Source organism: Coturnix japonica, chromosome 23 (assembly GCF_001577835.2).
Source record: "Coturnix japonica isolate 7356 chromosome 23, Coturnix japonica 2.1, whole genome shotgun sequence".
NCBI classification, from domain to species: Eukaryota; Metazoa; Chordata; class Aves; order Galliformes; family Phasianidae; genus Coturnix; species Coturnix japonica.
The window spans coordinates 4,595,103-4,622,484 of NC_029538.1; the positions used below are offsets into that span (position 1 = coordinate 4,595,103).

General features: G+C 62.5%; 2 protein-coding genes across 3 annotated transcripts; one reads left to right on the top strand and one right to left on the bottom strand.

The window, feature by feature from the left end:
* Nucleotides 1-183: 183 nt before the first annotated feature.
* Nucleotides 184-6,219, bottom strand: SYNC (syncoilin, intermediate filament protein). 2 transcript variants are annotated; one of them, XM_015883297.2, is made up of 4 exons: nt 6,065-6,219; nt 2,711-4,148; nt 1,677-1,801; nt 184-641 (listed from the first exon to the last, which is right to left on the bottom strand). In XM_015883297.2, the coding sequence occupies exons 2-4, from the start codon at nt 4,139-4,141 to the stop codon at nt 578-580; spliced, it is 1,620 nt and encodes a 539-aa protein (XP_015738783.1). In that variant the 5' UTR covers nt 4,142-4,148; nt 6,065-6,219; the 3' UTR covers nt 184-577. The 2 variants fall into 2 exon arrangements, with proteins under 2 accessions (XP_015738783.1, XP_015738781.1); XM_015883295.2 differs by lacking the exon at nt 6,065-6,219 and adding an exon at nt 5,127-5,298.
* Nucleotides 6,220-8,440: 2,221 nt separating this feature from the next.
* Nucleotides 8,441-27,259, top strand: KIAA1522 (KIAA1522 ortholog). Its single transcript, XM_015883285.2, is given in 8 exon segments — nt 8,441-8,686; nt 8,688-9,075; nt 21,061-21,216; nt 21,452-21,507; nt 22,570-22,687; nt 23,023-23,139; nt 23,257-26,139; nt 26,396-27,259. Coding segments are annotated over 8 exon segments (3,972 nt in total). The 5' UTR covers nt 8,441-8,455; the 3' UTR covers nt 26,419-27,259.
* Nucleotides 27,260-27,382: the final 123 nt, after the last annotated feature.

Here is a 27,382-nt window from a genome sequence, read left to right on the forward strand (position 1 = left end):
GTTGGATGCAGTGGGCTTGGTGCCTTCCTCCATCCTGGGTCTCCTCCATCCTGGGTCTGCCTCCAGCCCTCACAGAACAGCAGTGGCTGTTTGTTTGTTCTCTGTATTTTATTAAGCGTGAACGTTTGGGTGCCTCCCCAGCCCCCATTTGACACACAAGCTTATTTTTCTTTGACACACGGCTTTGAGAAATAAAAAGATCCTTCAACTGACCTTTATTTTCAGTGTGAGACTATAAAGTGGGAAACCTTTTATCCACAGGCTTCAGTTTCTGTGGCCGTGGGAGCGAATGGCAATACAGCAGGCACTGCAGGAAACACTTCTGGAGGCAAACAGCAGCATTCAGCCCCATCACGGTCCTTCCCAGGCAGGTTTATACGCTCTATCTGTGCAACGGGGCAAGAGAGCTTTTCCAAACACAGCACAGCACACACGTGTGGTTCTGCAGCCATGTCTGTTCAGCACAAGCTCCATTTTGTCTGCTCGTGTGTGGAAAAGCAGCTCAGTAGAAGAGCTGCAGCTGAGGAGCCGTCCCTGCAGGTTCCATCGCTCCCTTTGGTGAGCAGGAAATCTCAGCTCAACATTCCTGGTCTGGCTTCTCTTCTGGTTTGCAGAGGTGGCCGTAGATTTCTAAGCAGCCCCTGTATGGGTAGAAAGAGAATTTAGGAGAATTTCGGATACTAAATATGGGATGTGTGGAACAAACCGGTGAAAAAAAAACCTTTCTTTTTCCCAGTGTGAAGGAAAAGCAATTAGGTGCTGCTAAAATTGGCTCCGTGCGTGGCACTGAGCGCACACACTGCAGCCAGCCCTTGGCACGGACAGCAGCTCTGACAGCAGGGAACGTGATCGCAGCCATGGCAGGAGGAGGCTGTGATTGCGGGGCGCAGGAGGAGGCAGCTCTGAGCACAACTGTGCTCCACCCCCAGGTCCGAAAGTGAAACTCGAGGACCTGAGCTGACATTGAAGAAGCCTGAAGCGCTATTGCTTCCAGAGATGGCAATTTGTAGCTCTCTGGGTGTTGAGGCCACGGCTGCACTTGCGGGTCAACGTCAGCCCCTGCACCCCCTGCTTCACACAGACCCCACACAGCAGAGATGCTGCAGCGACTCTCAGTAATAAATATTGCACCAACGAGGTGTTGTACCAACACGGGATGGTCGGCTCTTCCCTGGGCTCCAGCATGGAGGGAAGAGCTGCACTTGTTGGGGTGGGGGAGTCTGAGTGGGGAAGGTGAGAATGGAACTCAATGGTAGCGTTAAAGCTGCAGAAAATATTTAGGAGCATGAAGTGCTGAGATGTGGGCTGATGTAGCAGCACAGTTTGGTGGGTAAAATAGTCCACAGACTCGTGGGTGTGCTCTGGGGCTTTAAATGTGGTAGAGAAGCCCCGAGTGGAAGCAGCAGCACAGAGCGAGGAGCAGAAGGTTGTTCCCTCAGATAAAAACATGCAGCAGAGCTTCTCCAACCGAGAGCCCAACTCCCCTCCGCTGTTCCTAAGGAAATAGTGTCTATTTGTTCAAGTAGCTGCTCCTGCCCCTTGGACAGCAGCCCCTGCTTCCACTCCGTGCACAACTTTCCATGACACAGCAGCATGGCAAAGCCTCTGCAGTTTCCACAGCTCTACCACTGCAGCCTGAGCCCGGGCAGGACGGCGTGCACAGAGCAGACACTGACTTGTAGATGGACAGCTCGTGGTGCAGGCTGCTCCGCAGCTCCTCCAGCTCCTGGTTCTTGCGCTGCTGGAGCTGCACGCTGTTCTTCAGCTCCTTCAGCCTGTCCTCCAGCTCCTCCACCTGCTCCTGGGGTGAAGACAGAACCCGGTTATGTGGGAAGCTTTGCCCTACTCAGCGTTGGTCTTAAGAAACCCCTGCAGAAAACCTCTGCTTCCCCACCAGGGCTGTGTGCAGTTGTGCTTCACCTTCCCTGCTGGTGGGTTTGTCCCTCACACTACTGGGTGTGTGTTTGAAAGGCTGTCAGCACTGTATGATCTAAAATACTTAAGTGGATCAACAAGGGAATGGAGAGGCATGAACAGCAGGCTCTGTGGGTCTGAGTGAGGTGGGCCCTGAGCCCCCTGAGCTGCACCGCAGCAGCCAGGGAGGGTCCCAGCCCCAGTGGTGCAGCACAGCAGTGCCTGCGGGGAGCTGGCTGAGGCAGAGCAGGGATGATGTTGGCTGTGGGCAGAGGCAGCGACAGCCGGGAATGCTGGAGATGGATGGTGGGGCTGCCCTGCCAAAAGGGCTCTTGTAGATATTGAATTGTGCTTTCTCCCGGCATGAGGTGCCATGGGGAGGCCTGGCACGGCCCCACGGCTCTGTTACAGCACCTGAGCTCTGCTTCGTCTGATGTGGAGCCGTGGGGCTGGCGCAGCACTGCACCTCCTCTCTGTCCCCGGGGTTCCTTGGTGCCTCTGCGTGTTGCTGGCTGGAGGCAGCAGCTGCTGCATGGAGCCCTTCCCAAAGCTCACTGTGCACAGTGGGCTGCACAGTGAGCATCCCGGCAGGGCGCAGCGCTGCTGAGTCACTGAGCTGCAGCCTTCGGGGCTCATCCGGAGGCACAGAGTAAATCCTCAGGGAGAAAAGTGCCTTAAACAGAACCCACAGGGTGATGTCACCTCCCCACTCTCCCTGCTCCACCTGGGCCCTATGGACCAGACCTCTGCCCCCCGTGTTGGCAGTACCTGCAGATAGGGATCACTGTGCACATACCCTGTACTGCCCGACCTCCTCATCGCGCTTCTGCTTGACCAGCACGATCTGCTCCTCCAGGCTCCTGTTCTGCAGCCGCAGCCGGCTCACCTCCCCCTGCAAGGGCCGCAGGGCCTCCTTCATGCCCTGCACCTCTCCCTGCAGCTCCTGCAGTGCCCGTGTCCCTGCCTCGCGCCTCTCCAGCAGCCGCAGCAGCTGTGGCTCATAGTGCTCCTCCAGGCCGCGGCGGCTCCGCGTCACCAAGCTCTCAAACTCAGTCGACAGCCGCCGGCTCTCCTGCAGGTACTGTGGGTCCTGGCGGCACGGCGGGGCCTCCAGGCGCTGCCTCAGGGCCTCCTTCTCCTTCTCACAGCTCTCCCGCAGGCGGCTCAGCTCTCCCGACAGCCGCCCAGCCTGGCTCTCCAGCTCATCCCGATACGCCGCGTGCTGCGAGAGGTCGTGGCGGCGGCTCTCCAGCTGGTACTGGCAGGCCACGCACTCCTTGGTCACCTTGAAGAGCTTCTGCTTGATCTGACGGATCTCGTCCCTCAGGTTGTCCCGCTCCAGCTCCACCTTGGCCAGCAGCCGGCAGGCGGCCTGGATCTCCTGGTGGGCATGGCGGATGTCCTGCAGCGCCGGCTCGCGCAGCTGCGTCAGCTCCTCGATCAGAGCGTCGCGCTCCTTCTCCAGCTGCTCCACCGCCTCGATGCACTCCTGGAAATACTCGCCCAGCTCCTCCAGGCTGAGGCACGGCCGCTCCGTGCCCTCTGTGGCCTGCGGGGTTCCTGCCCCCTCCGCATCCATGTCCTGTGGGACCCCTGACCCCGCTGCTCCCGGCGGGATTCCTGCCCCATCCGTGTCCATGGCCAATGGGATCCCTGCCCTGACTGCATCCAGCGGGATCTCTGCCCCATCCACGTGCAGTGGGATTCCTGCCCCATCCATATCCAGCAGGAGCCCTGCCACGGCGGCATCCATATCCAGCAGGATCCCTAATCCTTCTGCTTCCACATCCAGTGGGAGTCCTGCTCCATCAGCATCCAGAAGTGTCCCTGTTCCATCAGCATCCACATCCAGAGGGATCCCTACTTCATCTTCTACATCCAATGGGATTCCTGCCCCATCCACATCCAGTGGGATTCCTGTCCCACCAGCTTCCACATCCAGAAGGATCTGTTCATCTGTTTCTGAGTTCAGTGGGATTCCTGCTGCATCCACCTCCCGTAGTGTCTCTGTTCCAGCCGTCTCCTCACCCAGCAGTGCCCCTGCCATGGGGAGCTTCATGGCCGTGTCCCCAACACCTTCCTGCAGCTCCCCACAGGCAGCCATGGCAGGAGCAGCCCCCGGGCCTGGCACTGGGTCTGTTGGGCTGCGCGGAGCCCCGGGGTGCATGGCTGGGTCTGCTCCTGCTTCATCTGGCAGCGGTTCTGGAGGGGGCTCTGGTTCTGCCATCAGGTCCCTGTGAAGGAGAAGGGACACGTCAGCGGGCGGTGGGACAGGGTCCATCCCTCCCTGCCTGCCCTGAGGACACAGGCCAAAACGAAGGAGCAAAGCCATCCTAAAGTGACAGTGACAGAATGAGAGCAGCAACCACGTCCCTGTAATGGTGCACGGATCTGCAGGGATGGGAGCGTGGCAGCTCACACCACACGCCCGGTGAGCCATGGCCAGTGCAGCGCCCACTTCCCAGCTCTGTGGCATAACCTCACGGCACGGGAATGCGCTGCTGGGTGCAGCGGGCTCAGCGCTGCCTGCGGACGGAGCGCAGCACGGCAGAGCCCTCGGTCTCTGGCTTTGCCGTGTCATCCGAGCCGGGCGTTACTCCTGGGTGGGCACCGGGCGCTGCCGCTGCTCAGCGCTCCCATCACACGCTCCCGGGCGCTGTTGGAGGGCAGGGAGCAGCGCTCGGCCCTGGTGCCGCTGGGGGCTTCTCCTGCAGTGGGGGGCGGGGGGATGCTCTCACCTCCCGGCCCCGCGGGCTGAGCTCATGTCTCATCATCCCCTAAGGAATGAGTGCAGCCTGGCACCCAGCGGCCCCCGGCTCGCCCAGCGGCTTTACGGAAAGCGCTGATTTTCACCGGTCCTTTCTCTCCTAATAAGGCAGTTTTCTGCAGCGCTGACACATCGCAGCTCGGACCCAACCGCCAGAGCTGAGGAGTGCGGGGAAAGGTGGGGAGAGGGCTGTGCGAGCTTTGCCGTGCCCCCCCCCGCCTGTCTCTACCCCCCCCTCCCTCCCCTGCTGCCAGCATTGATTTATCAAACTTAGCGACCGCTCTGCGCCTACGGGTTGTGCTCCCCCTCCCCACCCCCCTCGGCCCCATTCTGTGTGCCCGCGATGCTCCCCGGGGGCTGAACCTCACCCCCCAACCCCTTGAGAGGCTCGTACCCCACCCCCCTGCCCCTCTCCCCCCACATCTCCCCAAGGGCCGGCTCGTACCTTGCTCTCCCGGATCCCGGTGCCCCCTGCACTGCGCTGCACATGGGCTTAGCATGGGGCGGGTGGGGGTTATTAATACACGGCGCTGGAAATCAGACTCCCCGGCAGCCGCTTCACCCGCTGCAGCGCCAGCTGCGGGTACTGCCGCCCTCCGCCCCGGGAAGAGGAGGAGGAGGAGGAGGAGGAGAAGGAGGAGGGCGGGGAGGGCCATGCCTGCATCCCTGGCAGTGAAACCTTCAGGCTGGCTGCAGCCCCGCAGCATCCCCTGTGCCCCCAGCCCACCGGGGGTCCATGAAGGACTGATTTGCTGAGGGTGCCCCTTCGTGCAGCCTCCAGTCCAGTCCTGCTGGATGCTGGGCAGGGCGTGGGCTGTGACGAGGACACCGGGGTCCCTGGGCTGGGTTGTGCACCTTGCAGTGGTGGCTGGAAGGGACACGGCGAGGACACAGAATGTGGCCATTATTTGGCGTGGCCTGATCCTGTGCATGGAGCACATGGATACCAGCACCCTGGTGGCTCTCTGTGTGACGGGGGCTGCCCCTACCAACACGATGGTACCCACAGAGCGCAGCCCCCACTTTGCTGCCCATATTTCCATACCCTTTTTCTGCTCTCCCTTTGGGCGTGGAATGGTGGCATCTCACCACTCCAGTGGTGCTGCCTGGGGTTGGGAGGTTCCATCTCTGCCCACCTACCTCCACTCCTCCAGCCCACAGCATCTTACCCCCCCCATGGGGCACTACTATCAGCATCCATTTACACCTGGAGTACATTCCACTCACACTGCAGCACTGCCGTGCATGCAGCAGCCCAGGGGCGCATTGTGGCTGCTGGGTTGCGGCCCTGGCAGCCCCCAGCTTGTGACTGGAGGAGGAGAAGGGCAGAAGCGACCGATTAAAGCAAAGTTTATGCATCAATTAAAGCAAAATTCCTCCTACCTCCACCCTGGCCGTGCCCGCTCAGGAAGTCGGCGCTCACAGCTCAGGAAGTTGCCAGCTTACGTGCCCCGAAACCGCCCAGCAACGCTCAGCTCTGCTTGCAACATCCCCAAATGGCACCTCGTCCCCACGTCCCCAACGCCGTCACCTTCAGCACTGCTTGGTTTAAAATAACTGCTCGTGTCCGTGGCCCGGCCTGCCAGCACGCAATGTGGGGGGAGCAGAGCTTTAAAAGGAAAGGGAAGATTTGGGTGCTTGCTCTTTTTTTTCTGACCCTGTTGCTTTTTTCAGCTCAGTGCACCTTTTTTTCCTTCCATGAAACTCCTCTCTTCGCAATGAGGCTTTTGACTCACCAGGGCAGGAATGCTGCCCATTCGGACAAGTTGTGCAGATAAAAAAGACATCTCCATCTGCATCTGCCAGGCAGAGGGACCCGCGGGTCAGGCGTGCAGCAAACCCTGCTGGGGTACCCGGGAGGCGCAGGGCTGCGCTCAGCTGTTCCTGGTAAGAGGATCAGCCCGGCTGTTTTGTGGACATAACCAGGCAACGGGCGGCTCGGGTGTCGGACCAGGCACGGCTCTATCCGTGCACGAGCTGCCTGGACTTTGCTCCAGCAAACAGGGAGAAGAGAAGGTGGGAGAGTATCTGCAAGGAAATGTTCCAGCTGCTGGAACACGGTGAGACTCAGTGCCTGCTGCGCTGTCCTGCTGCCGGCCAGAGGGCACCTGCTCTGCTCCTGCCTCAATTTCCCCATCTGAAAGCTGAGGTTCTGCCACTGCAGGGATGCTGCAGTGGGATGATGGCCGTGGCCACATTGTGGAGCTGGGTCTAACCCCATTCCCACTGCTGAAATGCTGCAGCTGCCTCAGACCTCAGAAATCCCAGATAAGGATGCTCAGGGTCTGCACAAGGTCACCGGCAGGACAGAGGAGGAGGGCGGTGTGGGCACAGACCCAGCTGGGGCAGAGATGAAAGCTGCAGCCCGAAGGCACCGTCCTCGCGGCTCTGCAGAGACCTTGGCAGCTCCATGGCAGCGGGGTCAGACCCTGCCCTGGGCTGCAGGCGCCAGCAGCTCCTGCTTATCTGGTGCCAGGACCGCTCTGCCCACAGTGAGGCACCAGGAAAGCACCGGTACCAGCACAGCTGCAGCAGGATGGGTGCTGGCCCAGCTGGGCATGTTGTGTCCGTCCCTTGTAGGGGCACAGAGCTGCAGCCCCCAACACTGCCAGCTCTGAACCTCACTGCTGCTGTGTTATCTCTTGGCACAACCCAGATACCAGCTTCAAACATCTGTGTCAAGGCTGCTCGGCCTGGTGGCACCATCCCTGGGATAGGATGGTCCCCTCTGCCCCAGCGATGCCCACTGTGGTGTGTGCACATATATGTGTGTTTCTGCATGTGTGTGTGTGCGTGTGTACAAGTGTGTGCACGTCTCTGTGGCCCAGTGACCACTAACAGCCTCTCTGCCCCCTCTGCCCAGAGCTCTCCCTGGAGAGCGACCAATCCTCACTGTCTCATTGGACAGTGCTCCATAACTGCGTGCAAAAATGTTTTTCAAACTGGTTCTGCTGACATCTGAGGAGGGAAGAGATGTGAGAAACAGGATCTTTTTGGGAGGCTCGTGACTCAGAACTTGGAGCCGGTGGCAGAAAGTCAACACAAACGCCCTGATTAGGGATTAGCTTTGCCCCAGAGCAGCACACGCTGTTGGGGGTCACCGAAAACCCAAAGGCCGCCCAGCTGGACGGGGCTGTCCCAGAACGGGGTGCAGGTGCTGGGAACGGCTGCCCCAACACTCGAGCATCCACTGGGGTTGGGTCAGGGGTCAGAGCGGCAGTGGGGTAAATGAGAAGCAGGGACAGGAGAGCTCTTCCAGCCCCACAGTCCTGCAGGAGCCGGCGGGGCTCAGCGCCACGTCGCGTTAACGCTGAGCACGTTGGGATCTGTCGGAGCTCAGGAGCACAGCGCAGCCCTCCGTCCCACCGCCCGCACGGGACAGCGGCGTGCCGGGCATCCTGCACTGGGGACGGGCTGGGTGCTTCGTGAATTCTTCTAGTCATTTCCAGACATTGGCAAATCCGCTGGGCGCGCAGCCAGGCGGTGTGTGAGCCTCCGGGAAGAGGATGTGTTTTCAAAGCAGCGTTGCAGCTTTTCCATTAAGCAGCGCATCCTCACGGGGACCTCAGCCCAGCGGGGCCGTGAGCGGGCAGAAACCTCCCGCTTTCCTGCAGGGATGGCAGCTCCGAGCCGGGCTGTGGTGCCCCCCGCTGCCCCCCAGCAGCACGACCTGCTGCAGTTTGCGAGTGGAGACATTGTTCCTTAGATCTGCTGGTGGCGCTGGGGACGCCCTCGGGTCCCCTGGCAGACCCGAGCAGACCCTTAAACGCACCGATGGTCCCGAGGAGACCCCCGGCTGCTCTCAGGGAGAGCATCACAACCCCTGGTGGTCCCTCTCGAGGAGATGTTTGCTGCTGGGGAGACCCCCAGACCCACGGCTGCTCCCTGGAAGGCCCCGCTGCGCTCCCAGCTCCGTCCCGCATCCCTCCCAGCCCCCGGCCCCGCAGGTGGCTCCGTGGCCGCGGTCCCCACCTGCGCACGGGCGGAGCGTTGGGGCGGAGCGGAGGGGCCGGGGCCGGATCCTCCCGCAGCCCGGCGAGGCCGCAGGCTCCGCCCCGGCTCCGGCTCCGGAGAAACTTTCCGTCGGCGCCGTACGCTCGGCGGGAGCCCGGAGCTGGGGCCGAGCCGCAGCCTCAGCCGGAGCCGCAGCCGGGGCGGGCCCGGCCCTATGGGCAGCGGGCGGCGCGGGGCTCTGCCCGCAGCGGTGATGTCCGCCCCGCGTGCACCTGCGGAGGGCGGCGAGGCCGAGCCCGGCCCTGCCGAGGTGTCCCCCCGGAAGAAGAAGGGCAGCAAAGCGGGCGGATTGCGGAGGGCCTTCAGCTGGCTGCGGGGCCGGAGGAGGAAGAGGAGGGCGGGGAGCCCGGCGGCTGCGAGCCCCGAGCTGAGCGGAGCAGGTGAGGGGGGGGGCCGGAGGGGGCGAGGGGGGAGCGCTGGGGGGACCTGGGGGGGACGTGGTCGTCGTGGTGTGAGTGATCCGGGGGGTCCCGGGGGGCGTGTGGGAGGTGGGGCAGGAGGGGGAGTGGTGGCCCTGCAGGTGGTCCTGGACGGGTTGACCCGGAGGGGTCGCGGTGACGGCGGTGGAGTTTGGGGCGATCGTGGCGGTGGCTGAGAAGAGCCGCGGGTGGCGGCCGTGGAGGTGGCCGAGGCGAAGTGCAGGGGGTGGGAGAGGAGGGGTCGATGTGGGGCTGTCTGAGGAGGGGCTGAAGAGGTGACTGAGGAGCTGACAGAAGAGGGTTCGGTGCTGGTGGCTGCAGAGGCCGAAGCGGGGTCACGGCGGCTGCTGGGGGGGGGAGGGTCTGGGGTGGCAGCGACCGCAGCAGGACGGACCCGGCGGGCCCCGGTGCGCTTTCGCTGCTGCCCCGAGGGCTGCTGCCGGTTCGCTGGGTCGGCTGTGGCTCTGCGCTGAGTCAGAAGGTCGCTGGGGCTGAGGGAGTCCTGGAGGCACGCCAGCCTCCTCCTCCTCCTCCTGGGCCCGGTGTTTGCCGTGCTCCAGGTGTGGCCCTTCCTGTCCTCGGTGTGGCCCCGTCCCCACGCGCCGCCGTCCTCCGTGTCCCATCTGTGTCCCCGTTTGGAGCCGCCCGCAGGGTGCGATGCGTGGAGGTGCGGGGCTGAGCCGTGCTCTGCTCACAGGAGGGGCGGCACAGCCCCGACCCTGCGCTGTGTCACACGGCGGTGTCCCCTCCTCGGTCACTTCGGTGCCACCCTGATGCTTTCACCTGGAATTCCCTCCTGCCCCGGGGGGTTCATCCCCAGAACCGCGGCTCCAAGAAGCCGCTGAGATGCGTGATAAGGAAGGAGGGAAAGGCGAGGGGGGGTCTCGTGGGCCGGGCTGTGCGGGGGGTCCCTGAGGTGCTGCCTGGGAGCAGCACACGGAGCGTGCGACGCTGCGAGCCTGAAACCTGAGCAGAAAAAGCGAGTCGTGCCAAAGCATGTGATGGATGTTCCTCTATTCCGCCCTGCAGGAGCGCCTGCTCCAGCTCTGTCAAACCTTTTTATTATTATTATTATTTTTTCTAATTAATTATTTTTCCTGAAGTTTTACTGCTCACACGCTGATCACTCACTGCTCCAGGCTGCTCCCCGTGCTGTGTTAGTGGGTGCTGCCACCTCACTGGCTGCACGTTCAGCATCTCAGCACCCACGGTGTGGGGCCGGGCAGCGTCCCCGTGTGGGTGGCAGTGCTGTGGGTTTCTGTGCCCCGTGGGGTCCCTGCTGCACTTCCTGCATTGCTGCTGGGTGCTGCGCTGTGGGGCAGCGCGTGGACGTGCGGCGATGGCAGCACATGCAGGATTGAATCACCCGGCTGGCTGCAGCACTCAGCCCCACCCTGCTGAACCGCCTGCGGCCCGGCTCTGTGCATCCCCGGGGCTGTGCTGCGGCCCTGCTGACCTCGGGCGGGTGCTGCGTGCCGTCCTTCCCCTTGTAACAGGGCTGCGGTGCTCCCCGAGCAGCTCCGTGTTGTGCAGTGATGTCCTCGCAGTGCTGCGCAATGTGGGTGCACAGCTCGGCAGCGCCGGGTGCTGTGTGAAGCTGCGGGCTCGGCCCAACCTGGCAGTGATTCCAGACATCGAGCTGGGAGCTGTGGGGTGGGGGAGCTCTTAAGCAGGGTCTGGGTTGCTCATTGCTGAGGCCATGGGAGCTGCAGGATGGAAACTGTTCCACTTTGGATCAGCCCCGTGGCACATCTGATGGGAGATCCCAGCTCTGTCTGCTCACACTGCTGGGCTGGGGAGAGCAGGGATGCCATCATCCCAACGGGTGGATCTCAGCAGGGAAATGGCACCGGGCAGGGGCAGCCCTTGTGGGGGCTGGAACCTTCTGCTGCTGGATGCTCTCGGGCCCAGCACAGCCTGGAGGAGTGGCTGCAGCGTCCATGAGTGCTTGGGTGACGGCCACAGGCACTTCCACTGCTCCAACGTGCGTTGGCGGCTGGAAGATGGAAAAAGAGAAATGTGTGAGCTGGAGGAGTGCTTGTGAGCTGCAGCCATCGCTTGGGTCGTTCTGCCCTCCTGCAGCTGCTGTGCTTCTGTGGTGCCTGCAGTGACGGAGCACCACTCGCTCCACAGGGTGTGCATTGCCCTGATGTTGTGGAGCTGGGGGTGTTGTCAGCCCTTGGGATGTGGGGTTGGGGTGAAGCAAAGGGCCCTCTGCTCCTGCAGCGCCGTGCGGCTGCTTTTCCTGCTGTCTGCAGGAGGTGTTTTGGTTGGGAACGAGGGAGCTGAAAGCTTTCTCTCTTCCTGTGCAAGCAGAGCTTGCAGACCCGCGGGGGGCTGACAGCCTCTTAACCCTCAGCAGTGCTGTATGCTGCATTGGGGGCTGTGAGCGGGCTGCTGCATGGCCGTGTGCTGGGGGTGTTAGCCCAGCTTTTGGCTATGGCTCTGTATGAGCCTCCCATCACTCGTGATTCCCCAGCAAAGGAAAGGGATCGATGTGCCAGGAGCACTGAGCGCTGGCTTCTCACATTTGATGCCAGCTTCGTGCGGCAGCAGCAGACTTCTGAGTGCTGGGGTTAAGAGCACAGCTTTGAAGGCACGCAGCAGGGCTGGGCGCTGTGGGGCTGTGTGTGCTGCTCTGAGAGCAGCTCGCTGCCTCTGCCCCCCACGTCCCCCATCTCCTCTGTCACACAGTGCTGCTGTCGCCATTTGCTGTCACTGTTCCTGTCCCGAGCTGCTGTGCTGTGCTGAAGTGCAGGAGGTGGTGGGGAGGTGGCAGTGCAGTGCTGTGCTCCCAGTGCTGAGCTCCTCGGATTTGTTCAATCTGCAGAAGGCAGAGAGTGACAGTCCAGAAAATGTGAGCAGCAGGAATCCGCCGGCCGGGCCTGGAGCCGAACAAAGAGAGGTGTGTCCTCAACCACAGCTATTCCACCTGGAGACAACTGCAGGAATTGCTCCTGCAAATAACGTTCCGTAAGAGCCGATAAAACCATTTCAGCGGAGTCGTGTTTCCTTTTAGAAGGAAGGTTTTATTTCATAAGACAATATCATCATTGACTTCGTCTCCGGCGCCGGGGGGAACTCGGGCCAGTGGAGGGTGAGGAGCTGGGCAGGGATGAAGCGAAACATCCTTCACCTGCCAGAGCAGCAGAGCCCTGAGTCCTGCACTGAGAGCTGCGGTGCCCCGGGGCCAGGAGCCACATAGTGCTGACAGCTCCGGCTGCAGCAGGAACTAATGTGAAACCCTCCTGGTTATGTATTGCTGTTAATGATTGGGGATCTTAAGCTGGGTTTTGTGTCACCTTTGCCTTTCTGAGCTTTGCTTCCCCATTAAGGGAACAAGGGCTGAATTCCTTTCTCATTCAGGCAGCGCGGCTCCTGCTCTGTTTGCTCCGTGATGGGGTCAGCGTGGGGACTGATCCTTCCCTGTGGGCACATGGGGGTCTTGGCCCCATGGGGTGTGGGCTGCCCCCCTGGAGAGTGTGTGACCACACCAGGATTGGCTGTGCAGCAATGATGAGATCTGTACCTTGTTGTCCATCTCCCTGTTCCTCCACCCTGCTCTTGTTGGTGGGGCTGGCTCTGACCTTGGCTCTGCTCCCTGCTGGAGCCCCCGCAGTGCTATGGCTGCTCAGAAGGAGTTGGGTGCTGGAACAACAGGGAAGTGTCTGCCTGTATCTGGGGCAGCACTGCAGGCTCCAGCCCCCTCGTTTTTGCAGGGAGAGAAGTGAAAATGCTTCAAGAAGTGCTTGGTGAAGCTGTGTCATGGCAGAAGGGGGAAGCGTGCAGTGCAGGGGTCTGTGTGTCTGCATTGAAGCAGCAGCCCCAGGATGTGGGGTGCAGTGGAGTCACCCCGTGTTGCTGAGCTGGGAGCTCTGCCTCTTGCTTGTGTGTCCGTGTCCTGGTTGAGTCCCATGGCTGCTCAGTGCCCTCAGCAGGGTGCTGCAGCCGTGGGCCGTGCTGATGCAGTGCCATGGGGTCAGGCTCCGTCCGCAGTGCTCTCTGTCCTGCCTCGTGCTGGTGGGAACCTGAGCAGAGCGAGTTCCACAGCAGAGGAGGAGGCTGAAGTCCAAAGGTGAAGCATTGTGCATCACCTCGGGAGGTCGGCGCGGGGCGTCCGGCTGATAATTTCTTCCATCAGCTCCATAGTTGTGCTGCGCCTTCCCCACAAAACCATCCTTCCTATTTACCCGAACCTCCGCTGAATCACCAAAGGAACATAAACAGCGCCGGTAGGAATTGCCCACCCCGTGACCATCTGACCCCTCCCTGCCCTCAGAGCGTTTCATTTTCTCATTAAACCCAGCAGGTAAAGCTGCCCTTCACACGGCCGGGCTGCCCGCCGTGCCCACGCGTTTCGCAGCCGCCCGGCTCCGGGCTTGTCTGTGCAGAATCGCTGCAGCGCTGCTCGGAGCTGCCCTGCCCTGCACAAGTGCACGGCTGGAGCACGAGGCCGTGGGGTTGGGATTAATGAGGAGGGGGCGGGTTTGCAGTGCCGGCAGCGCGAGGTGCTGCAGTGATGCCCCCGTGCAGCCGGGTGGGCTCTGGCCATAGATTTGGGCAGCAGATACGTGAAACTTCGTCACGTTGCTGTCCTTGTGGGGTCAGGATGGAGGGCACCCCTGGGGCTGTGGGTCCTGGGACCCCCCCCACCCTGGGGTGTATCTCCCGCAGTGTCAGAGCTGTGCTGGTGACATGCAGAAATTGTGGGCTCAACTTGGTGTTACCGGGATGGCTGTGGGCGCTGTGTCAATAGAATGAAGCACAGGCAGCAGAACACACGGAGCAGAGTGGGGCTGGGGGGGGGGGCGTACCCCCCTATGGCTGCAGTCCCACCCACAGCGCCCACCTCGATCCGGGGCTGGGATCTCCCGGGAGGCCACTCCTCTCCTGTGCCATTGGCTCCGGCACAACCGGCTGCGAGCTGGGCTCCCACAGCGATGGGAGCGGGCGGCCGGGAGCCCTGAGCTGTGGGCCCCCCCGGCAGCCCCCTCTGCACCGCCATGTAGGGTCGCAGCATCCTCCACCCGGAGGCGGTGGAGGGTGAGATCGGAGCCATGGGCAACGCGTACCGCAAGAGGAGTCCCGCGGGCTCCCTCTGGCCGTGGGGTCGGGCTGGGAAGCCCAGGGCAGGTAGGAGCTGGGGGGGCGTGTTGGTGGCTGGATCCGTGCCCTTGGGGGGCTGTAGAGGAGAGTGATGGAGCTGGGGGAGCAGACTGCATCCCGTGAGGATGGGGAGATGGTGGGGGCTCTCACTGTGTAGCTGGGGGTACTGACTCCATCGCTGCTGGGGGTGCGGTTCAGGAGACTGGAGGAGGCAGAGGGAGCTCAGCCCTTTGATCCAAGGGAGGGTCCTGTGTGAATTGGATGCGTATATGGGGTTATCAGACCCTCGGGCTCCCTGACGGCCCCCTTCCTGGTTCTGTCAGACGGGGGCACTGTGAGCAGTGAGGCTGCTGACCTGTCCTGCTGATGTTAAGCTGTTCCTCTGTCCTCTGCATGTGGTGGGGAGGGGACCTGACTGTGCTCCTAGCTTGGTACAGGTGGGGTTGGTGGGACTGAGGTGGCATTAAGGGCTGTATGGTGGCTTGTCTGCACTCCCTGCATACCGAGGCCCCTTCCTGTGGTGTGTGCCAGCTCTGGTGTCCTTTGGTGCATGTCCCCAGCACCACCACATCCTTCTCTGCTCAGAGCCAGCACTGGGGCTCTGCTGCCAACTCTGCTGGCAACCCAGTGTCCCTCTTGTCACAAGGCAAACATGTCACAGCCTGGATTCAGGTCCCTGGCTGGGCTCAGGGTGCAAGAAAGCCGTGTGAAACTGTAAGATGTGGTTCAGAGGTGACCTGCAGAGCACAGTGGGCAGCCATAAGGCTCAGCCCTGCAGGGTTCTGCAGGTCCATTTGTTTCTGGAGCACAGGGACAGGTCGGGGTTTGCAAAGTGGGTGGCTCTGGGAACGCGCATGGTGTGTTCTCAGCCTCATAACTGAGGGGTAAAAGGTGTGTAATGTCTGTAACAAAGCCTTCATTTATCCACACCATCAATTACCTGTTGAAATCGAATGGGTATTAAGCAAAGCAAACAAGTCCCAAGGAGTCAGATGGTGGGGAGGTGAAGCGAGCACCTCCCACCCTGCAGGCTCCTCGCGACCCCTCTCCCTGCAGTCTTCTCCCCATCAAACCATTGGTGCTGGTCCCACTGGGCACTGGTCCCCTGCTCCATGTCAGCCCTGTGCTGCCCTATGAGGGGCTCTGAGCAGCCCCTGGTCCCACTGGTCCCATCCTGTATCCATCCCCAGGCTGGGGCATTTCTCTCCCAGAAGGAAGCTTCCTGCCAGCCTGGCTGCTTTGTCAGCATCGTGCCTTGCTCCAGAGGTCGCACTCAATGTCCCCCCACAGGCCTGGGGTTGCAGGTTGGGGGCTTCAGGTTGGCTGCGCCATGGTAATGTGGGCAGATGGGCCCGAAATGTGCACGGTGGGTGCAGCAGCGCCAGGCAGATGCTGGGATGGGTGAAGAGGGCTGAAGGGCACGGGGTGGAAGGCGCTGAGAAAACATGGGGCAAGTTCTGTTTGTTCTCTGCCACCGCTCCATGGAAACGGCGCGGCGGCCACAAAGCCAAAGAATTTGCATTGTGTCGCTTCAGCGTTTCGGAGGGAGCAGCTGGGATCCCGGGCTGGGGGCAGGGTGCCGGCCATGCTCTGTGCTGTGGTGCCGGCCATGCTCCATGTCTCGGTGCTGGTGAGGCCGGCAGCATCCTGTGCTCCCCATCTCTGTCCGCTCAGCCCCACCGCCACCCTCTGGTCCTCCTGGGGTGGGTTGGTGTGGCCGGGGCTGGACGCGCTTCCTGCTGCTGCTGGGCTCCGCAGGAGTTTTGCTTGGCCAGCCATGTGCTTTCGGAGAATATTTGCACTGCTCCTCCCTGGACCCGCTGGCTGCTGCCGAGTGACCTCCCTGTCCTGGGCTTTGTTGTGCTTCTCCACTCCCACAGGGTTCAGTCTGTGCCGGCCATTCCAGACCTGGTGCTTTGGCTATAGGGCGTGCAGGCAAGCAGAGCCCGGTGCTGCCCGATGCCTTTAGATCTCAAAGGGCAGGAGCCGTGTGAAGGGGTTGGCAGGAGGCTGAGCTGCCCACAACCTGCTCCCCGCCGTGGTGTGAGTCACCGCATCCTCAGCCTCATCCCCCTCCCTGTGCCTGAGCAGGGGATGGATGTAACCCTGGTGCATCCCCTCTGCTCCTCTCTGTGCTCCTTACGGCAGGAGCTGAGTGGGGAAGGTCCCTGGCAGTCCTTGGGTACCATGGAGACCGAAGCCTCTTATCGGCTCCTTATCAGGACAGCCCCGCCAGGCCCTGCTGAGTCAGGGTGCAGGAACGTGGCACAGGTCCAGGCTGCGCCCAGCAGTGCCGAGCAGCCAGCTGGGCCCATGGGGCTGCAGGAACCGCTGCTGGGAGCCCTCGGTGCTGCCGAGTGTGGAGGAACCTGCAGGATCTTGTCTCTAAGCCTTTCCTGGATCTGCTCCCGTGCAGAGCGCAGGACCTGCTGTGACAGGCACGGCTGACATTTGCAGGCTGCCTTCGGTCCCTGCAAGCACGGGGCATGATGGCACACATGGTGGGGATGGATGTGGGCAGTGAGTGGCAGCAGCACCGGGGAGGGGTGTGTGGGAGGTGCAGGGCAGGAGCTCAGTGGATGCAGTTCTAACAGCTCTGGACTTTGGCACGGCTCGGCCTGGCTCACAGGTGAGGGAGGTGGTGACAGAGTTGTGCCCGCAGTTGGGGGCTGCCACACACAGGGCTCACCCCCAGCCTCCCCTCGCCCGCTGTCCCGCGCTCTGTCTGGGCCATTCCCACTTGGATCCGGCTCTCGGATCAGACTCTATTTACCTTCAAACCTGTTTGGTGGCTTCTCAGGAGGGGCCGAGCACGGGTGGGGACACGGCAGGAGGCCCCGTGCAATGGGCTGGGAGCGGGCACTGTGCTGCCTATGAGCTCTATGGGGCTGAGGGATGGAGCAGCCCAGGAGGGACCGTGGCTTTGCAGTGTGTTGTGTGACCAGAGCACAGACTGTGCTTCTGTGGCTCAGCTTGTCCCCATTTCATTGCTGTGCTCCTGCCCGACAGCAGCTGTGGAGCACAGCTCAGCCCCGGGTGGGGTTTTCCTCCCATCCCATCCTTGCCTGCTTCGCTGTGGCCGTTCACTTGCCTGGGGCTCTCGTGGAAGTTTTCTGCACTGTTAATTGAAAGGAAGAAAAAGACCCGTGTTTGTTTTCCCATTCAAAATTAATTTTATTTCTGCCTCTGCATGGGATTGTCTTTGAGAACGGAGCCAGCAGCGCCATCCGGGTCGTGTTTATTTACTTTGTGAAGATGTTTTCCTGGCTGGAACATCAGCCCTGGAGCGAGGAGCAGGGCAGGCTGTAACCCTGCAGATAGCACTGTGTGACAGCCAGGGGCCGTGTGGCCAAAGCCACCATCAATATTATTGTGTGCTTGTCCTGCCTTGGGGCAGCTCAGTCCCACTGTGTAGACCCTGTGTGGAGATGGGGCAGCAATAAGGGTGGGGAGATCCTGCAGCGCTCTGGGCACGGAGGGACTGTGCTGTCCCTGAGCAGCAGCCACGTTTGCACAGCTGGGTGTCGCCTACAAGCACCGTTTGATGCCCCATGGTGCAGAAAGTCCCCAGTGCCACACAGAAGGGAGGGCAGCATCTCCTCCCATTGCTCCTCTGGGACCTCGCAGCCCCCATGCCAGCTCCCCTGCTCCTCCTCCCCATTTTTCCCCGGTGAGTCAGTGGTGCCGGGCGGGCGCTGCCTGTTCCCCGCCGCAGGACCCGAAGGCAAGTCGGGGCAGTGCAGTGCAGGCAGCAATGGATGCACACACCTGGGGATGGTGGCCCAGCCCGCTGCTTGCAGGAGGTGCAGGCGCAGTGTGGAGCATGGAGCCAGCGCTCACCCCTTAGTCAGGCAGTGGAGGGTTTCTCCCTGTGGTTCACCCTAAAGAGGGAGCCCCGTGGCTCAGCTGTGTCCCTGCAGTGGTGCCAGCACCATCTCATTGCAGCATCCTCAGCTGAGTGGACCCAGCTGTGCTCCTTTGGGGTCTCAGCCCTGGTCTCTCCTTCTAGACCGTCCCTGCTGTCAGCAGTGCTTCACCTGTTGGACACCAGGTCCTGTACAGGGAAACCACCCTTGGGGCCATCCTACCTGTCCTGGGCAGGAAGCCAGGCAGATCCTCCTGCTGCAGGATGAGGCTGCCACGTGCACATGAGGCACGTGTGTGCCAGGTTGGAGCGGCAGAGCCTGGAGGGGACGGGTCGATCCAGGGTGCGTCGCAAGGAATGAGAGGGATGGGATGGGGCGCCAGCTCTGCGCGGGCGTGTTGCTGCCGGTGTGGGCTGCAGCTGCAGCCTCTGCTGTGGGATCCCCTGTGCTGTGCTGGGATCCCCTGTGCTGGGCTCCATCCTTTGCTGCCGTAGATGCTGACCCCTTCCTGCAGCACAGCATCTCCCCGAGCCGCGCTGGCACTGCTGCTCATGATGCACTGCCTGCAGAGCAGAGGGCAGCGCTTGGTGCAGCACGTGCTGCCTGCTTTGTGCACCCTCAGCCCTTTCATTATGGCCCTTTTCCCTTTGCACAGAGAAAAGAGCTGTGAGTGTCTGCCTGTGGCTGCCGGCACCTTCTGGGTGACTGTGTGGGCCGTGGGGCCAATCCTGCCCTGCTGTGGAACAGTGCTGTGCCACTGCCAGGTCAGGGCAGTGCCTGTAGTGCAACCCATCCGTGCATTGAGTAACTGCTCTGCCCGTGTTTGGCTGCAATAAGCTCATTGCACAGCCCATGGGGAGCTGCCTTTGCATGGTGCTGCTGGTTCAGCGTGTGGGATGGATGCGTGGTGCTGGTGGGGTCCCAAGTGACACTGGTGGGGTCAGCGCTGTGGTGGTGCAAAGTTCAGCACCCACCTCTCACCCCACATGGTGCCCCAGGAGCTGCTCCCCATCACACCTGGCTGGGCTGCCGTCACTCAGTGTAGGGGGGCAACGAGGGGCCTTGGGGGGCTGCCTGTCACTCCCTGCATGGGACACATGCTGCGCCCATCTGGCAGCACAGGGGGATCCTGGCAGTGTCTGCACGGTGGGGCAGCCCAACAGTGTGTGCAGAGAGGTGTGGGTGCTCCCTGCCTCTGCCTGCAGTTCTATCCCCTTGTGCGTGGGCGCTGCAGCTGCCAACCCTCCCCCCCTCCCCACCTGCCCCAGCGGCTGGAGCTACTGGTTAGACTGGTCTGGAGCCCGGTTATCCCCCAGTGCCACAGGCTCCAGTGACCGTGATGCTGCCGTGCTGGGGGACACGGTGGGGACGTGGGGGCAGCAGGTACCTACCTGCTGCAGCACATCCCAGGGGGTGATGTCTGGGGACATAAAGCCTCCCAGCTCCTCCCCGTTGTGAAGGCCAGCACTCCGGTTTGCAGGGCTGTTGTGCCCAGTGGGGACCAGGCGTGTTTGATGTGGATCATGCGGCAGGATTCCCCCCGAGCACAGAAATTTGGGGGGGGATTCTCTGCGCTCAGCCCCGTGCCAGGCAGAGCGCGTCCCCGCTTCGTGCAGGAGGGGAGGGAGGGCTGGGGGCGAGCGGGAGGCCAGAGGAGGGGCCCTGCTCTCCTCCTCCCAGCACCGGGAGCAGCCGGGCTGTCCCCTCCTGCCGCCGCGTGTCCCCCCCCCATCCCCCGGCTCCGGCCTCTCCCCGCGCAGCCGCTCCGCCGGGCGAGCATCCTCCAGCCGGGCATCCAGCAGCCGGGTCCTGCGGCACGGCCGGGCGAGGGGGGGAAGAGCGGTGGGCTCAGCATCCGCCCCCGGCGCGATAGGCGGCAGCAGAGCCTCGGCTGGGGGCGAAGGAGCCCCCCCCCTCCCGCGGGGAGCAGACCCTTCTCCTGGCCACCATGGTGGTTTTCATGGGCAGGAACCTCTCCTCGTTTCTGGCTTTCTTCAAGAAGAAGGGTGAGTGGGGACGAGGAGGAGAGGAGGGAGGGAGAAGCGCTTGGCTTGTCCTTACACAACCCCGGAGTGCCCCGAGCCCCGCGTGCATCGGGGGGTCCCTGCAGCAGCTGCCGACCCGAGGAGGGCAGCGAAGGTCACCGCTCCGGTTCTCACCGCGGGGTCGTGCTGGGCGCAGCTCATATGCACGAAAGCAGCTGAGCCCATGCGGGTGGGGGTCAGGCGAGGGGCTGCCAGCAGTGGGGGGGCATTTCTTAGGGGCAAGGCAGTGCGATGGGGTTGTGGTCGCCTTGAATCCCTGCTCCCCAGCGCAGGGGGTCCCTGAAGACCCTCCATGTGTGCTCCGCACCCAGCCAAGCCTTGCAGTGTTGTGGGTGCTGCTGGAGGCAGCTGGCTCGGCGGTGCGGCAGGGTGGGCCGGCTCCATTGTTCATGGCCTGCTCTTTGTGTGCCGGAGCTTCAGAACGTGGCTGGGGCCGGGTGTGAGCTGTGCTGGGGACAGAGCCTGGGTGTGACAAGGCAGCGGCTGTCCCGGTTGGCAGTGGATGCTGAGCAGTGGGTGCCGGAATCCCCACAGTGTTTCCCTCCAGCCCCTCCGCCTCCTGTTGTCTCCCTTCCCTTCCCCTCCTTTCCCCTCCCTGCCTGAAGTTGTTTTTTTCCAGGCAGGAAGAGCTGGAGGCTCTGCAGGCGGCCGAGGGTGGATGGAGCGAGCTGGGCTGTGCCCTTGTCCCTGTGCCCCCCTGCCCCAGTGCTGCCAGGTGCAGCCCCAATGGGGACCAGCTCTGTGCTGGCTGCCGGGGGGGAAACGCCGCATCTCACAGCGCAGACAGCCTGACTCCATCTGATCGATCAGGCAGAGCTGGAGGGATGAGGCTGGTCCTGTGCTCTGAGCTGATGGGCAGACTGCATCCTGCCTGGCTGGGGGCTGCTCGCATGCAGGGGGCTGGGTGGGTGACCCCTCTGTGTTTGCAGGTACTGCCAAGACTGAGAACGACCGGCGGCTGAGTGTGCAGTACAAACCAGGCGATGAATGCCCCGACAACGTCTTCTTCCCCAGCACGCGGCCCCCGCACCTGGAGGAGCTGCACAACCAGGCCCGCGAGGGGCTCAAATCCCTGCAGCACCAAGGTACGTACTGCAGCCCCGAAGGCCCCCGCTGCAGGGCCGTGTCCCCAGGGCTGCGGGCTGGTGTCCCCAGTGCCCCGGGCAGCTGGCTGTCCTGCCCATGTGGGCGGTGCTGCAGAGTGACCAGAGTCCAGCACTGGGGGTGGCACCAGTTGCTGCTGCCCCGCTGCCCTGGGGGGCACTGGCTGTGCTGCTGGGCTCAGCAGCTGCAGACTGATCCCCTTCCTTCCTCCTACAGAGAAGCAGAAGCAGACCAAAAGTGCCTGGGACCACGGGGACACCAACAGCCTCCAGGTGAGCAGGGGAGCTTCATCCGGCCATGCCAGGGTCTCTGTGGGGCGTAAAGTGAGCGGGGCAGCCTCCCTACACCCTGCACAGAGCAGAGGGCAGCACTGCAGCCCAGAGGGGGCAGGGATATGGCTGCAGGACCAGGAGAGGGGGGTTGCAGGGCAGGAATGGGCTGTGTCCCCCTCACTGTTGTCCCATTTGTCCTGTGATGAGGCTCTGTCCCTGTCCTCAATGTCAGTGCATCATGCTCTGCCTCTTGTGGCTCTGCCTATGGCCCCCACCATGCTTATGTCCCTCTGACCCCCCTGTCTGCCCCACTGGTGTCCCCTGGCAGTGCTGAGGGAGGCAAGGAGATGGGATGGTGTGACAGGGTCTGCTGGCCACATCCAGCCCCATGGTGGGGCCCCTCCCTGGCTGCTGACGGATGAGAAACTCCCACTCTCTTGGCTGAGCTGGAGTTTGCTTCTTCCCTGGGCTCTGACCCCGCTCCCAGCGCCTCACCCACGTGTATTTGCTTAAACTGCTGCCTCCCTTTGGCTCTCAGCCACCTTAACCCATTAGAAGCAGGCGGGGAGGGCTTGGAGAGGAGATTCATGGGGCTGTGTCTTGTCCTGACCTCTGGGAGATGCTTTGGAAGGATGAGGGTGGCACAGAAAGCCATGCCCATTACAAAACTGTGAACCCAGAGTGGCAAGTGCATGCCACATTTCCCCTGGCATTGCCACCCCATAACCTGCCCCAGCCCTGGGGTGGTTTGGTTTAGTGGTGATGAGGATGATGCTTCCCTCTGGTGTGGGGACAGGGCAGTGCCAGCCCCTGTGCCCTGCTGGACCTGGCTCATCTGCTCTCTGGTGTCTACAGGACTGTGTAGGGTCCCTGGGGCTGCTCCCGGCCCTGCTCATAGTGGGAGGACTCTGGCTGCTGGTGTGGCTGACTCAGCCTTTGGCCCTCGGAGTAGCTTTTGTCTGGGCTGTGGAGTCAGTTCACGGCAGAAAAGGGGCCTGGAGGGGACAGGGCCGCTCCTTCCCCCAGCCTGGGGTCCATCTGAGCCCACTGTGTCCCCCGCAGTCCTGCCTGTTGTCAGAGGATGACAGCGTGTCCTTACGGAGCCAGGCGGCTTCCTGCATCACCGACAGCTCCTCTGAGGACGCCCTCTCCATCCGCTCCGAGATGATCCAGCGGAAAGGTGCCGGGCTGTGGGGCCAGGAGCCAAGTGGGTGCGAGGGGTTGGGGGCAGCAGGAATCCCTGGGGGGGCTTCGAGGCTCAGAGCCGCTGCAGGGATCTGGGGGCTTTTGGAGGGAAGAGAGCAGCTCTGGCTGAGTCAGAGGCTGCCACGGGTGCTGGAGTGGGGCTGGGAGAGGGGACAGACGGGCACACAGTGTCTCCTCCCTGCTTGGCTGCAGATGCTCCCTGGGCTGTGCTGGGTGCATGAGCAGCAGCTGGTACTGGGCTGCAGACATCAGGGACACATGGCACAGGGCTCATGTCACACCAGCTGGGCTCACTCACACCTTTTACAGGTTCCACCTTCCGACCACATGACTCCTTCTCCAGATCTTCAGAGAAGGCCAGCAGGAAGAGGAAGGAGAGGAGGACAACAGTGCTGGGCATCCCCCAGCACGTCCAGAAGGAGCTGGGTAAGTGCACGAGCAAAGGGTTGTAGTAGGGCTCATTCCCATCCCTGGGGCTCTATTTACCTCATCTGGGTGCATCTGCCTCGAGATCTCACCTGGCTCACTTCTCCCCGCTCCCAGGTCTCAGGAATAGCCGTGAGCTCAGGGGGCGTCCTGCGGATGGGCACGTGGACAGCCGGGCACTGCAGCCCCTGCTGAATGGCGGCCAGGTCTCCGGTGACGCTGTCCGCATCCCCACCATTGATGGGAACCTGCCACCGCTGGACGTCCCTGGGGGTGCCCGTGTGCGCCTGGGAGCCTTGGAGGAGACAGACACAGCCCTGCAGAAGCACATTGACCGGGTTTACTACGACGACACGTTGCTGGGGAGGAAGACATCGGCCAAGCTGTCACCTATGGCGAGGCCAAAGTCTCTGGCTGTGCCAGGCATGACCACCAGCGCCAACCCCCCGGAGCTGCTGAGCCCCGTCATGTCCATCTCACCCCAGGGCACCTACATGTCCAAGATCATTCCCAACGCCATCCTGCCGCCTATGGTGGACGTGGTGGCCCTGACGAGGAGCAGCGTGCGGACGCTGAGCCGCTGCAGCCTGGTGTCGTCCAGCCCAGCCTCAGTGCGCTCCCTCACCCGCTTCTCGGAGCACAGCACCCGCAGCCGTGAGCCCTCCTCCTCCAGCGACAACTGGAGCCACTCGCAGTCCACCGAGACCATCGTCTCCAATAGCTCCACCATCTCCTCGCAGGGCGGCTCCGACCGCCGGCAGGCTGAGGCTGGGCTGTGCTGTGAAGCCGACAAAGCACCTCGCTCTGACACTGATCAGATCAGTGTGTACAGCTCTGCCAGCTTCAGCAGCGCCTGCTCCAAGCCTGCCGTGGCTGCGGTGCACACAGCACACGGGCTGCTGGCCGTGGGGCCCTGCAGTGTGGGCGGCAGCAGCGGTCGCACATCCCCTGCCTTCAGCACCAGCAGCCAGGCAGAGGGCTCGGACACGGGCAGCCTGGCGAGTGAGCGCTCCTCGGCACGCAGCGTCTCCCTCAGGAAGATGAAGAAGCCGCCGGCACCCCCTCGCAGGACATTCTCACTGCACCAAAAGGTGGAAGGGGAGAACAAGGTGCTGGGGCTGCCCCCCAGGCCCAACCGGCGGCCACAGCAGGCGAGCGACGTGCCCTGGTCACAGCACCTTGAGCCCTTCAGCCCGACGGTTGAGGATGAGGTCTTCTCATCGACATCACTGAGTGAGACCAGCAGCATCCGCTCTGAGAGCCTGGCTGGGACCAACTCCCCCAAGACCTCGCGGGGCAGCCCTGGGGAGCGTGGAATAACAGTGGTGCTGAGGGAACCCTCAGCTCAGCCCAAGTGGAGCTGCCCAGATGGCTCTGACCGCACCATGTCACCCTCCAGTGGATATTCCAGCCAGAGCGGGACGCCAACGTTGCCCACCAAGGGGCTGGGACCCCCAGCTGCATCCCCAGGCAGGGTCCAGCCCCAGAAGCCAGACAGGGTCTGCTCCTTACAGTCCCCTGCGCTGTCCGTCTCCTCCTCCCTCACCTCTATCTCTTCCTCTGCCTCAGACCCAGTGCCCTCTGAGACACCGCACTGCGTGCAGAGCCGTTCAGATAGGTTCGTCATCCCACCACATCCCAAGGTGCCTGCTCCCTTCTCCCCACCGCCCACCAAGCCCCAGACACCTACTGCCCCCACCGGCCCCCTCACCCCTTTACCAGACCCATCAGTGCCCAGTGCCGCAGGGCAGGAGCCCTCCACCAAACCCAGCACCAAATCACCGCCGCCGTCACCACCTCCTGCCTACCACCCGCCTCCTCCACCGGCCAAGAAGGCAGAGGTGAGCCCTGAGACTGCCTGCGAGGCCCCCACAGAGGCTACCTGGCCCCCACCGCCTCCCCCGGCCCCCGAGGAGCACGACCTGTCTATGGCAGACTTCCCCCCTCCAGATGAAGCCTGTTTCTCCAGCCTGCCCCTGCCTGATGCCGTGCCAACCCCAGCAGCTGGGCAGAACCATGCACCAAGCGTGGCCACCACATCTTCCTCCTCCTCAACCACCGTCTCCCCGTGCATCCAGCAGCAGGGCTCACCGCTGTCCCCCACCACACCACCTCCTGGGGTCACCGTGCCCCCACCCCCACCTCTCCCCCCACCATCAGCTCCTGCTTTACCACCCCAGATCTGCCTTAAGAAGGCGACGAATGGCTCCCGGGCAGACAGCAAGAAGGAGCCAGCATCACGCAGCAAGAGCAGCCCGGTGCCCAAGGAGGACGCCAGCCTGCCCATCGTCACGCCCTCACTGCTGCAGATGGTGCGGCTGCGCTCCGTCAGCGTGGAGCCGCCCGCTGTGCCCGAGGAGCGCGTGGTGCCGCAGAAGCCGATCCGGCGAGCCCTGTCCACGCGGCAGCCCAATCCTGCCAAAGATGCGGTGCCTTCAAACCCACTGCACGCCGCTGTGCAGCTCAAGGCCTCCGCTGTGTCCTCTGCTGAGGCCTCTGGGCTGGCCACGAAATCCTCGGGTGGCAAAACGGCCCCTCCTGGCCTGGAGGTGCCCGCTGGTGATGGGCAGCTGTCCCCCAGGCACAAATCCCCCACCTCCACCGCCAGCTTCATCTTCGCCAAAAGCGCCAAGAAGCTGGTGATCGAGACTCCCTCATCCCCTGAGGCACAGGCCGACCTGAAGAGGAACTTGGTCACCGAGCTGATGAATTTCTCCGGGCAGCGCTCGGCAGCCCCGGCTGCTGCTCAGCAGGGCAAGGCACCGGCGCACAGAAAGCCTGGCAAAGTGCCCCCTCCTGTCGCCAAGAAGCCTTCGCTCGGCCTGGGGCCATCTCCATCTCCATCACCACTGAGCCCAAAGGCACCGGAGGCGCTGGGCTCCCCTGCGCCAGATGGGAAGGTCAAGGCAGTGGCAGTGGAGGAGAAGAGCGGGACGGGCAGTGAGCCAGTGGGGACGGCTGAGGGCAGGAGTGCTGCAGCTGCAGAGCCACCAGCACAAGGTATGCAGAACTGCGGGGCTGGGGGTGCCGGCTGAGCCCTCTGTGTGTGATGGGGGCTCCTTGGCTGAGGGCTACGGCAATGCTGGGGGTGGTGCCAGAGCCAATGAAACTGAGTGTGGGTGCTCATGGCGGGGGGACCCAGCACAGCACAGGCTGCATTGTGGCTGCTGTGGGACACCAGCACAGCAGAGCAGGGGTGGGTCTGTGGGAGGCTGCAGGAGCGGGTCCTGATGGGCTCTTCCCTCTTGCCTTGCAGACAGACAGGGAGAGACGGCCTGAAGGATGGAGCTGCTGGACTTGTGCCCCCGCAGACAGGAATCCAAATCTCTCAGGGACCTGGGCAGGTCAACGGATGAGTGTGGAACTGGTGACTAACTTACCACAGGAAGCAAACAGCCTTAGCCTCCATGGCCTTGATGATATTTATGCAAAAATGGTGTTGGTTTCACTTTCCTAAGTACTACAGCTTTATTTTGCATTATTTTTTTTACTGGACTCGAGTCCTGCACCCAGAGCCAGCGCTCCTCCCTGCTGCGCTGCCGCGTGGTTTGCGCGTGTGGAGCAGAGCAGCTGCACAGAGAGGAGGGCGAGGGGCTGCAGCCACACAGGTGAGAACATGGGAAGAGGACGGCGCTGCCTGAGCACAGAGCTGGATCCATCCTGCTCCCAGCCAGCTGGGCCCATGAGGAATCAAAGCACTTTGGACAAAGGAACTGGAAGGCTTCAGCCACAGCCGCCCCTGGGAGGACTTGGGCAGCAGAAGCAGCGTGAGACGGAGCCCTGGATGGAGTGGAACGGGGCTGCAGCCCTGGAGAAAAGCACGAGGGGTCTCTGGGCCAGCACTGCTCCCTGCCCACAGCTCACCCCGCTGCTGGGCACAGCCAGCTGGTAGCAGTGTGGCTGCAGCAGGAGCCCAATGAGCTGCTGTTCAGGCCCTGGGCTCTGGGGTGGAGCCTTGATTTGTTTCTGTAAACTTTGGTCACATTTTGATTTCTTTGATTGTAAGAAAAACAAACAAACAAACAAAAAACAACAACAAAAAATGAACCAAAACCAAACAACCCTCTGCCGCCAAGTAGCCCCTGAGCTCTGTACCTGGCTGGTAAAGATGATGACCGAAGCTCAGTGCCTCCTGTGCTTTCTGGCTTTGATCCTGGCTGCTGCCAACCACAGCCTCACTGCATCTCACTGCATCTCAGTGCTGTGCAGCTGTGGGGTGCACAGACCCCCCCAGAGGGGCTGG

Excerpts from the sequence above, each read along its gene's own strand:
- SYNC (XM_015883295.2), bottom strand. The coding sequence starts at position 5,170 with ATGTGCAGCGCAGTGCAGGGGGCACCGGGATCCGGGAGAGCAAG. Across the intron at positions 4,149-5,126 it reads CCGGGATCCGGGAGAGCAAG|GGACCTGATGGCAGAACCAG; the intron begins GTACGAGCCGGC and ends TCTCCTTCACAG. Across the intron at positions 1,802-2,710 it reads AGGAGGTCGGGCAGTACAGG|GAGCAGGTGGAGGAGCTGGA; the intron begins GTATGTGCACAG and ends TCTTCACCCCAG.